This window comes from Brachyhypopomus gauderio, chromosome 5 (assembly GCF_052324685.1).
Source record: "Brachyhypopomus gauderio isolate BG-103 chromosome 5, BGAUD_0.2, whole genome shotgun sequence".
Lineage (NCBI taxonomy): Eukaryota > Metazoa > Chordata > Actinopteri > Gymnotiformes > Hypopomidae > Brachyhypopomus > Brachyhypopomus gauderio.
The window spans coordinates 1,585,514-1,598,379 of record NC_135215.1 but is presented as its reverse complement, the minus strand read 5'-3'; the positions used below and the strand labels follow the sequence as shown (position 1 = coordinate 1,598,379).

At 44.6% G+C, this 12,866-nt stretch overlaps 1 protein-coding gene across 2 annotated transcripts in view; it reads right to left on the bottom strand.

The window, feature by feature from the left end:
• LOC143514037 (chemokine-like protein TAFA-5) overlaps positions 1–12,409 on the bottom strand; it is an 85,341-nt gene extending 72,932 nt beyond the window's left edge. Inside the window, exon 1 of one of the 2 annotated variants that reach the window (XM_077004776.1) lies at positions 11,494–12,409. In XM_077004776.1, coding sequence (XP_076860891.1) covers positions 11,494–11,605 — 112 coding nt within the window. In that variant the 5' untranslated portion in view covers positions 11,606–12,409. The remainder of the gene's footprint in view (positions 1–11,493) is intronic. The other variant, XM_077004777.1, reaches the window with a different exon arrangement.
• Positions 12,410–12,866: the final 457 nt, after the last annotated feature.

Here is a 12,866-nt window from a genome sequence, read left to right as displayed (position 1 = left end):
AGCTGCCACCCGGGCTTAACAAAGCTGTGTTTGACATGTTTAAGTGTATCAGCTGGAATTACCCCGCTCCAGCTGACTAAACACCTGCAGGGTTCATATCCGGCTGCGTCTCTCACAATGAGCTCCTATGATTTAGGATTTAGTCCCTTTATCTCTCAACCCCCCCCCCCCCCCCCCCTTTTATTTTTCTGTCTGTCTCTCTGTATCTGTCTCACTCTTTCTTTCTTTGTCACCCCTCTTCCTGACTCTGTCTCTCACTGACTCTGTCTCGCTCTGACTCTGTCTGTCTCTCACTGACTCTTTGTCTTGCTCTGACTCTCTGTCTCTCACTGACTCTTTGTCTCGCTCTGACTCTCTCTGACTCTGACTGTATGTCTCTCTGACTGTCTCCTTGGGTCACTCTTCTCACTGTGTGTGTGTGTGAGCACACACATGTGGAGGACTCAGACAAAAGTCAAAAAGTATTAAGTCAGTGTGCCACTCATGAAGCCAATTTAATTATGTCAAATACAGTTGCCAAAGTCTACAGATAATTATCAGAAATGTTATTTCTGTGTGGGGGACATTATGAAAGTACACAAAAATGAAGATTAATACAGTTTAATATGCATTATAACAGATTAATATGCACTCTGTCCATGAAACCAATATTTGATTAATATTCAGTTTGAAGTTCAGATTGACTCTGGCAAAATTCAGCGTTCAAAGTAACTTACACACTCTTCCAATTCATATGTGTCACGATGAGAGTTATAATTCTCCTCAGGCTTCCTCCCTCTCTGAAACATAACCCGCTCATTAAAATTTACTGCGGATTTTTTACAATATCGTGCCCTGCATCTAAACCTGCTCATCCTGTTTCACACTGGTAGGTTCAGTTAAAATTACAAATAGCTAACAATGCAAACAAATGAGAGATTCAGTGAAGTAAATGAGAAAGACCTCCCTAATCCACGAGTCATGGCTGACAATTACAGATCACACAACATTATCAGATATGAAACACACAGAAAATGCATTTGAGGAAAATGGAAATGTTCAAGAACTCAAATCACTTAAACTCCAAGAGACACCTCATTTAATATGTAAAACATCGGTTATGTAGGTGGGTTACTTTGAAATCCTTACATATATTTGTTAGTTTATGAAAAAAAATCAATTTTTTAGAATAGTTTCATTTTGTATAATAATGTTGTATTAACTAATCTTCCGTTTGCCTATTAGTTTGTGACTCAGTGCCCCCCCACCCCCCTGCTCCACACACACACACACACACACACAACCCCGCCCCCAAACACACACAGCCCCCCCCCCCCCCCCCCCCCCCCCCCCCTCACACACACAGCCCCTCTCCCAAAGTTTCTCCCTGCTTGATAAAAGTGTTCAAAGAGCAACAATCTTACTAAAAGGGGCATAGATCATTCAGTCAGACTACCCAAGGTTTTATTTTTTAATTCTATTGTATTATTGTTGTTATTATTATTATTACTGTTATTTTAAATGTTATTATTATTATTATATTATTATATACTATTACTAACACCCATATTACTAACACCCTTATTACTAACACCACTATTACTAACACCCTTATTACAAAACCCTTAACACTAACACCCCTATTACTAACACCCCTATTACTATCACCCCTATTACAAACAAACACCCCTATTACTATCACCCCTATTACTATCACTCTTATTACTAACACCCCTATTACTATCACCCCTATGACTATCACCCTTAATACTATCACCCCTATTACTAACAACCCCTTATTACTAACACCCCTATTACTAACACCCTTATTACAAACACCCTTAAACACTAACACCCCTATTACTATCACCCCTATTACAAACAAACACCCCTATTACTAACACCCCTATTACTATCACCCCTATTACTAACACCCTTATTACTAACACCCCTATGACTATCACCCCTATTACTATCACCCCTATTACTAACACTCCTATTACTTCACCCCTATTACTAACACCACCTATTACTAACACCCCTATTACTATCACCCCTATTACTAACACCCTTATTACTAACACCCCTATGACTATCACCCCTATTACTATCACCCCTATTACTAACACTCCTATTACTATCACCCTTATTACTATCACCCCTATTACAAACAAACACCCCTATTACTATCACCCTTATTACTAACACCCCTATTACTATCACCCCTATTACTAACACCCTTATTACTAACACCCCTATGACTATCACCCCTATTACTATCACCCCTATTACTAACACTCCTATTACTATCACCCCTATTACTAACACCCCTATTACTAACACCCCTATTACTATCACCCCTATTACTAACACCCCTATTACAAACACCCTTATTACTAACACCCCTATTACTATCACCCCTTATTACTAACACCCCCCCCCACAACCACACCCGTCCCACACCTCTACCACCCCCACATCCAACCACCCCATCTACTCACACCCCCACATCCACCCCCCCTATCAACCTCCGAGCCCCCCATCCTCCCACCCCTATAACTGACCCCAATCATCAACCCCCCCACAAACCAACACCCATCTATGCAAACCCCCTATTCCTCACCTAACACCCCCCTTACTAACTCCCGTATATCCAACCCCCCATCTTATCTAACACCCCAAATCACTACACCCCCTCTTACTCTCACCCCAATCACAAACCCCACTACAAACCCCCCACTTACTACCACACGACCAATACACCACCCCTTCTATCTCACACCCCCATATTCCTCCCACCCCAATTACTAACCCCATCATACACACCCCCTATTCCACCCCCCTTCAAAACTACCACCCAATTACTATCCCCCTAACACTCTCCCCCCATAACTACAAACCCCTATTCCTAACACCCTACTAACTAAAAACCACTATTACAACCTCACTCCTGTTACTAATCACCCAATTACTATACACTCCTATTACTAACACCCCCTAATAATACACCCCTATTACTAACACCCCAATTACTATCACCCCTATTACAAACGATCACCCCTAATACTATCACCCCTATTACTAACACCCCTATTACTAACACCCTTATTACTAACACCCCTATTACTATCACCCCTATTACTATCACCCCTTATTACTAACACCCCTATTACTAACACCCCTATTACTATCACCCCTATTACTAACACCCCTATTACTATTACTATCACCCCTATTACTAACACCCCTATTACTATCACCCCTATTACTAACACGCCATTACTAACACCCCTATTACTATCACCCTTTATTACTAACACCCCTATTACTAACACCCCTATTACCAACACCCTTATTACTAACACCCCTATTACCATCACCCTTTATTACTAACACCCCTATTACTATCACCCATATTGCTATCACCCTTATTACTAACGCCCCTATTACTAACACCCCTATTACTAACACCCTTATTACAAACACCCCTATTACTAACACCCCTATTACTATCACCCCTATTACTATCACCCCTATTACTAACACCCCTATTACTATTACTATCACCCCTATTACTAACACCCCTATTACTATCACCCCTATTACTAACACGCCATTACTAACACCCCTATTACTATCACCCTTTATTACTAACACCCCTATTACTAACACCCCTATTACCAACACCCTTATTACTAACACCCCTATTACCATCACCCTTTATTACTAACACCCCTATTACTATCACCCATATTGCTATCACCCTTATTACTAACACCCCTATTACTAACACCCCTATTACTAACACCCTTATTACAAACACCCCTATTACTAACACCCCTATTACTATCACCCCTATTACTAACACCCCTATTACAAACACCCTTATTACTAACACCCCTATTACTATCACCCCTTATTACTAACACCCCTATTACTATCAGCCCTATTACTAACACCCCTATTACTATTACTATCACCCCTATTACTAACACCCCTATTACTATCACCCCTATTACTAACACCCGTATTACTAACACCCCATTACTAACACCCCTATTACTATCACCCTTTATTACTAACACCCCTATTACTATCACCCATATTGCTATCACCCTTATTACTAACACCCCTATTACTAACACCCTTATTACAAACACCCCTATTACTATCACCCCATTACTAAAACCCCTATTAATAACACCCCTATTACTAACACCACTATTACAAACACCCCTATTACTATCACCCCTATTACAAACTATCACCCCTAATACTATCACCCCTATTACTAACACCCCTATTACTAACACCCTTATTACTAACACCCCTATTACTATCACCCCTATTACTATCACCCCTTGTTACTAACACCCCTATTACTAACACCCCTATTACTATCACCCCTATTACTAACACCCCTATTACTATTACTATCATCCCTATTACTAACACCCCTATTACTATCACCCCTATTACTAACACGCCATTACTAACACCCCTATTACTATCACCCTTTATTACTAACACCCCTATTACTAACACCCCTATTACCAACACCCTTATTACTAACACCCCTATTACCATCATCCTTTATTACTAACACCCCTATTACTATCACCCATATTGCTATCACCCTTATTACTAACACCCCTATTACTAACACCCCTATTACTAACACCCTTATTACAAACACCCCTATTACTAACACCCCTATTACTATCACCCCTATTACTAACACCCCTATTACTAACACCCCATTACTAACACCCCTATTACTAACACCCCTATTACTATCACCCCTATCACTAACACCCCTATTACTAACACCCCATTACTAACACCCCTATTACTATCACCCCTATTACTAACACTCCTATTACTATCACCCCTATTACTAACACCCCTATTACTATCACCCTTTATTACTAACACCCCTATTACTATCACCCATTACTAACACCCATATTACTTTCACCCCATTACTAACACCCATATTACTAACACCCTTTATTACTAACACCCCTATTACTATCTCCCCTATTACTAACACCCATATTACTAACACCCTTTATTACTAACACCCATATTACTAACACCCATATTACTAACACCCTTTATTACTAACACCCCTATTACTATCACCCCTATTACTAACACCCCTATTACTATCACCCCTATTACTATCACCCCTATTACTAACACCCTTATTACCAACACCCTTATTACCAACACCCTTATTACTAACACCCCTATTACTAACACCCCTATTACTATCACCCTTTATTACTAACACCCCTATTACTATCACCCCATTACTAACACCCCTATTACTTTCACCCCTATTACTAACACCCATATTACTAACACCCTTATTACTAACACCCCTATTACTATCACCCTTTATTACTAACACCCCTATTACTATCACCCCATTACTTTCACCCCTATTACTAACACCCATATTACTAACACCCCTATTACTAACACCCCTATTACTATTACCCCTATTGCCATCACCCCTATTGCTATCACCCCTATTGCTATCACCCCTATTACTATCACCCCTATTACTAACACCCCTATATTTAAACCAGAAAAACAGAACAGGCTCCCTGTAGTTAGTCATGACTTTAACAGCCAAGCAGGGAGACAATTATAGAAGTGAGATAGATAACGGTTCCTCTCCTCCACTTCTTAATGCACTCGCAGTGTTTCAGCTGAGGATTGAGCTGAGTCGTGCAAGCATAGGGTCCGTCTCCTCAGTTATGGTCAGCGCTCTCGGGGGACGCTTGAGGACACTTCAGTCCAACAGACGCAGGTCTTTGTTTGGAAGGGTTGGCTAGGGATAACATCCTGCCGCAGATCCCAAAACCATAAAAACGATATTGAACTCGAAATGGATGGAAAAGTGGGGTCCACAAGGCCGGGCCCAGTACAATTTAGCTGCATCTTGGCTCAGGAATCGTTTCCCCCCACTCAGGAGAGCTGTTTGGCCTTGAAATGCTCCACTAAGCTCCGCTGGCATTGTTACAAATGGCTGAAAAATGTTTCTCAACTGAAGGCATTTTTCAAAGTTAAAGCACTAGAAGCAGTCATGATAAGACACAGAGGAACTCGCTAATTGAGTCCGCAATGTGCGTTGGTTGGTAAAAGACGACCAGCAGCAATTAACACCATAGATAAGAAACATGCATAAAAATACATATATGCCTACATAGCATCCAAAATCATTTCAAATAAATATTAAGATATATTTCAGTTTCTTCCATGACAAATATTCTGAACAGGGTTGCTCTAAAGCTAGAATTCCTTCACATCTTAAAAAAAATCCATTCACCGGCCTGTTATCCTGTTAACAGACTGTGCATCTGTCACAGCCCGGTCGGTGTGATTGAACAGATTTGACTTCAACATCATTAACTCCCTCCCGACATGCATCCGCCAGTATCCTCGGCCTTTATTCGGACGGATAACCGGCCCTCCGATGTGAAGATAAATGGTGCTGTCTCTTTTAATGTAATATTTGTTTCTTCCTGTGAAGTGGACCTCGGGCCCCTCTCTCCCCGTGAGCTGCTCACACGTCATCGTTCGGTTTCACTCTCCCACACACTCATACGCGCACACTTGTGTCTCGTTGTCTGCCTCTAGTCTTTTTTTCTGACCATTTTTTTTTTCACAGCGGACGGTTCCCGTTGCATCCTGGGAAGCAGGCTCTCGCCCAGGGCCCTGCAGAGACCTGGCACAGGGATGTGCCATTTTCTTTAAAGCTGTTTTTTTCCCCAATAAGAACATGGAGAAATCGTTTAACCTGGCCCCCACCAGGGTGCCTGAAGCCTGCTCAAAGCCCCCCCCCCACATTTGACCAACCTCTTTACCCACACGCATACACACCCACGCCAACACATGTTACTGAATGCACATGGACTAATTATAATTCACAATGCTATGCTTATGTCAGCCAAGAGTGAACCTGGACAGTTAGTGACTTCCAGGTCCCTAGAAAGGCAGAAGCCCCATGTGTGAAATGTCAATAGTTGTTGATTATGCATGCGGCCCGTTGCTTATTAAAAATCATACTGAATTCAAATGAGCACACGGTGCAGCGTCCAGCGTTTAAACCAGCAATTATCGACCAAATTTCTAAGGGCCTCGAGGAGAGCCACACCCACCACAGACAGCAAGCCACGCCCACCGTCTACACACAAATAGACAGCAAGCCTGTGGTTTAGTGGTTCTGCTGACGAAATCTTTGGCAGTGCGCAAACGCACACACACGCGGGCGAGCTCGGTGGAAGAGGTGGCCCTGAACTCCCACCATGCCCGGCGGGTCAGCGTGGGAAAGCCCCTGGCCCTGGCTCTGTGTTATGAAGACAGTCGCCCAACGCCCTTCACACCCTTCACACCCTTCACACCCTTCCCTTACGCTGACCATGAACCAATATGCTACTGTTATTAGCATCGTCTCTGTAGTGTGTCTGTGCTGTAGGCTAGTATGCTCATTTGATATTTAGCATGGCCTCTTAAACCCCAAGGCACATGATACTCGGTCAAAATACATGGTGTAATAGCTGTTTGTCTACTGCTTAAGAATACCACAGGACGACTCTCTGCTGCTTGAGAACGCAGGATATCAAAAGTGGACGAGCATAGCGCCAAGGTGAGCAACATCCAAACGCCATGAGCAGACCTCGGGCTATTTAAAGAGCTCGAGCGTCTGTCGCTGCTCTTTGTGATGTCGCCCTGTTGGAACGGAGCCGCGGACGAAACGCGGGCTTGCTCGCGACTCCCGGGCGTGGATGAATCCCGCTGATGGATGAAGAAGAGAGGGCAAGACAGCAGACAGCGATGGGCTTTGTCTGTGGTAATTGAATTCCACCTCTGCTGAAGGCCCGTGGCCTTCAGTGCTGTCCGCGGTCACTGGCGGGCGCGTTCGCCGTCGAAGGGGCTCGGCACCTACGTCACCTCTCGTGCCACTGCCACGCGCCCACCGTCGGCGCGAGACGGTCGGCCGCAGATCGATCACTGTCGCTGTAAATTCAGGCGGGCCGCGTGTTCTACGGTAAGGTGACGTGTGCGCCCGCGCGCGCTGAACAAGCATCTCGATTAATCAATATTTCATACATCTCTACACCCATAATCATGTGCTCGTAGCTTTTTTGCTTTTCTGCGACACATCACAGCTTGATATAGAGCATTTCCGACCCTCAGAACATGACATCTGTTGTCATAATGTGTGGTAAGTTCTTCCAAAGCAACTGAAATATTCATGCACAGAGCTGCTGCACTCTGTCATAAGGCGCATCACACGATCCCTGATTGGGTGAAAAACCCGCCGTTCTGCCCCCCTTTGATGAGGGCAGTTGTTCAGTGGCTTACTAAGAACTGAAACCCTCCTGGGCCGGGCTGAAGACATCAGTAGATATTCAGATGGGCCGGTGCCGAGTGCAGCCGTGCTCCCAGGGCCGAGCGTTTGGTAAGGTCTGGCTGTGGAGGGGCGGGGCTTCAGCGGCTGTGTGAGGTTCAGGCGGAGGGTTTGATTAGCAAACAGCTCGCGCGGGACGCTCCTCCCTCCTGCCTGCCAGCTAGACTTTTTTCTCCATACATTTTTTTTCTCTCAGTTGAATCCTGTATTGATTGCAGGAGTGCACACAGACCTGGATGAGAGAAGCTGAGGCGAAGTGTGTGTGTGTGTGTGTGTGTATGTGTGTGTGTGTGTGTGTGTGTGTGTGTGTGTGTGTGTGTGTGTGTGTGTGTGTGTGTGTGTGTGTGTGTGTGTGTGTGTGTTAGTGTATTAGAGAGGAATGCATCATGCCATCAGTGTCTCTGTTTCTTTTTCCTGTCTTTCTCATTCTTTGGTGTATCTGGATATTTGTCTTTGTGATCTTATATATATATATATATATATATGTGTGTGTGTGTGTGTGTGTGTGTGTGTGTGTGTGTGTGTGTGTGTGTGTGAGAGAGAGAGAGAGAGAGAGAGAGAGAGAGAGAGAGTGAGTGTAACCAGCCCCCACCACACACACAGTTCACTTCAACACATGTGCACACCCTCTCACACACAAATAGCACAGCGCCATTTACAGCACAACAAAGGAGGTGTGTGATTCTGTGGTTCTGTGCAATCTCTCAGTGTGCACTGATAAATCAACCTGTAATACATCTGAGCCGCCATGTCTCAGAATGCGCTCACGCAGCCTCACGCAGCCTCACACAGCCTCACACAGCTCACTACAGTGTGCTGCTCCATGCCTTTACTACATTTCCATGTCCCAAGTGCACATGCATGTCGACTTATTTGCAGGCACAAGAGATTAGCCTAATCCACCCCTAGTCATTTTGAGCATTTAACCCATTTTATTTGACATAAGTCCCAATAAGTCTCTTTGAAGACAAAAGTCTGTGTCTTAAATATGGGCTGGATGTTTTAGCAGAGAGGTGTACTGTCAGGCCTGGGCCAACTCCCCCTGAGCTCTATGTTAAGGTTCCGCTTTACCCGCTCTCCGCCCCGTTGATGAGGTTTAGTCGAAATGTTCTGTTTTCTTTTCTGCCGAAGGTCACTGGCGCCAAAACCTGCTGCAGTGCTCGGGTCAGGAAGATTGCATATCAAGTAGGATCCAGTGGAGGGAGCTAGTGCACAGAATAAACCAATCAAACCATCAACAACATCCCCCCCAGGTTCACCACACAACCCTAGAAATCAGACATTCTCCTCACACTTGAAATAAGCCAGATCCATGATGTAATACTAGCAGCATTTCCTTAGCATGCAGCTTAGTTTTCACTTGAATCATCAATAATCTCTCTCTCTCTCTCTCTCTCTCTCTCTCTCTCTCTCTCTCTCTCTCTATCTCTCTCTCACTCACAACATCCCCTCACTCACTCTCTGTTGGTCTCTCTCTATCTTGCTTACTCCTGCACACACACACACACACACACACACACACACACACACACACACACAAACAATCTGCTTGCTGATGGCACTAAGATGGCGTATTTATGCAGCACGATGCTAATGTCAGGAGGCAGCTAGTTTATGAGTCACTGATGGAAATGCTGACCACATTTATATGTTCCTCCTCAGGTTGATTGTGAGCAATCGTGCGGGCTTCTGTGTGTGTGTGTGTGTGTGTGTGTGTGTGTGTGAGAGAGAGAGAGAGAGAGAGAGAGAGAGACTTGAAAAAACATATGTGCACATAAATGCCTGCATGACTAGCTCCCTTTGCCCAGTCATCGCTCCGGCTGTAAGTCGTCTCAGCCCGGTGTGTTGACAGCGACTCTGTGACCTGATGAGTGGTCAGCCCGTCCAGATGGAGATTAATATCGAAGGCAGCGAGTGGGTCATGGAGCCGGGTGTGCCGCTCGGCCCAGCACGGCACCAGCACGGCGACGGGGACCAGGCCCCAAGCACAAACCAGGGGAGAGACAGAAGGGAACATCTCAGAACACAGAGAGCTCGCGCGTCAGTACACTGCTGCCTACTGACCACAGCACACGGGGACATTGATCAGACCCAAACAGAGGATCCATCATCCAGCAAGAGGCAAAGCACTGGTAGATGAGGAACTGAACAATCGGAGAGAGGGAGGAGGAGGGAAAGAGAGAGAAAGGGAAATAGAGGGGGAGTGGGAGAAGGAAGTAGAAAGATGGAGAGAAATATGGCAAGAGAGGGTGTGTGTGTGTGTGTGTGTGTGTGTGTGTGTGTGTGTGTGTGTGTGTGTGTGTGTGTGTGTGTGTGTGTGTGTGTGTTTCTTTTCTTGTTTTGAGGGCTACATTTCTTTTTTTGAATAAACTTTATAGGACTGTGATTAGCCATTAATCAGGTTGTGAGTGTGTTTTCTAAGTTACTCTTGTTAGGCCATTTTACATCGAACTGTTCTTCTTTTGTTTACTTCCTTGCCTGGATATTCAAGTGAAGTGATTTTAAAACAAAAGTTCAGTTCTATATTCACTGATTTATCCTGGGTATCCTGGGAGCTAGATATCATTGTACAGTACATTTTACTGCAGCCTCTTAATCGTATTTTCCAGCAGTGATTTTGACCTGCCACTAACTACACTAACTGCTCAGCAGGTGTTACTGCATTGCTACTATTAATGTGCAGGTGTGTGTGTGTGTGTGTTAGAGAGAGAGAGAGAGAGAGAGAGAGAGAGAGAGATAGACTGAGTTACATTTATAATTCATGTAGTCCTTTCTAAAATCAGCTAAAATCTGATGGTGGAACTATAATATTTATGGGGAGCTGGCATTGAACACCACACAAATAAAATGTTCCTTTCCTTTGCAATCCATATTTTAAGCACGTATCACCTTGTACAAGAGAGAGACAGTGAGTGAGAATGTGTGTGTGTGTGTGTGTGAGAGAGAGAGAGAGAGAGAGAGAGAGAGAGAGAGAGAGAGAGAGAGAGAGAGAGAGCACGTTGTTCTCAGAAAGATTAGTCGTTGTTTGAAAACACATCAGTCAAGGAGCAGCACGTCACCCTACCAGAATACACCCGCCGTAAACTTACCGCAGTAGACAATCAGGAGGCTGGTTAACAGCACCACAACCCAGAAAGTTGTAGACATCCTCGGCCAGGCGATCACATCCTTACGCTTAGTCAATCTGGACGCCGGAGCCATTGAACTGACTTCCTTCGAGCGAGACAGAACTAAATTTTACCAGACTTCTCGCCCAGTGAGGTGACGCCTCTCTCCACGTGTAATTCCTAATAAAGACATTGTGAAAATGCAGCGCTCATCACAAAACCAGGCGATGGTGGAGCAGTTTCAGAAAAATCAAAAGCACATAAACGTCGACTCGGTTTCCTCAGGTGACAAATGTTTCAAATGTCTCGATGTAAATCTGATGTATCCCTTTTTATGGAAGTGTAATCCCAAAAGATTTCTCAGCCCGTGTTTTAAATCAGTTAACGTTGTTGCACGAGACCTAGATCGCGGAAGGCGTTCTTAATTTAGCCGAAGCTATAGAAAAATTGAAATTTCATTTTTGCTGTAAAGATTGTATCAGATATGCCGCAGCGTCGTTAAACCACCTGAGATAGCTGAAGGACTCTGAATGGCGCTTTCTGATGTGCCTGCCTCGAGGATGTTAAGACGGTTTGTAAGAAAATCCGATTGCGAATAGTCAGACAAGTCCTAAGAGAGTCTTGCTGTCCTCACATAGTGAGCAGGACGCGACGAGGAGCAACAAGACATTACTCCAGCAGCAACGGAGAGGATTAACGCGCGCGACCCAGGGAACGTTTCAAGTTGCCAGCGCTCGCGAGCTGTTAATGCGCAGACTGATAGATCAGAACGGACAGCGGCAGAGTTGCTCAAACTTACTTCCGCCCTGGCTCTGACCGTGTTTCACCTTTACTTGCCTAAAAACCTGTTTAAAGAGGCGTTTGACGCAGATCCTTCCTACATTATTCCGACGCCCTACTGACAGGTGGCAATGGTGGTGGTGGCTGTGTGTGTGTGTGTGTGTGTGTGTGTGTGTGTGTGTGTGTGTGTGTGTGTGTGTGTGTGTGTGCGTGCGTGCGTGCGTGCGTGCGTGCGTGTGTGTGTGTGTGTGTGTGTGTGTGTGTCTGTGTGTCTGTGTGCGTGCGTGTGTGTGTGTGTGTGTGTGTGTGTGTGTGTGTGTGTGCGTGCGTTTACATATATACGTGTGTGTGTGTGTGTGTGTGTGTGTGTGTGTGTGTGTAAAAGAGAGAGAGAGAGAGAGAGAGAGAGAGAGAGAGAGAGAGAGAGAGAGAATGCGTGTGTACTAAATCTGTTAGGCAACGTGTGAACACCGGCACCTGCATTTTATATTTCTGCAAATACACATTTATAAAGCATAAATTAAGTTAAACAATAGATCCGAACCGTCGGATTCATTACACCCTTCCCACGTTCC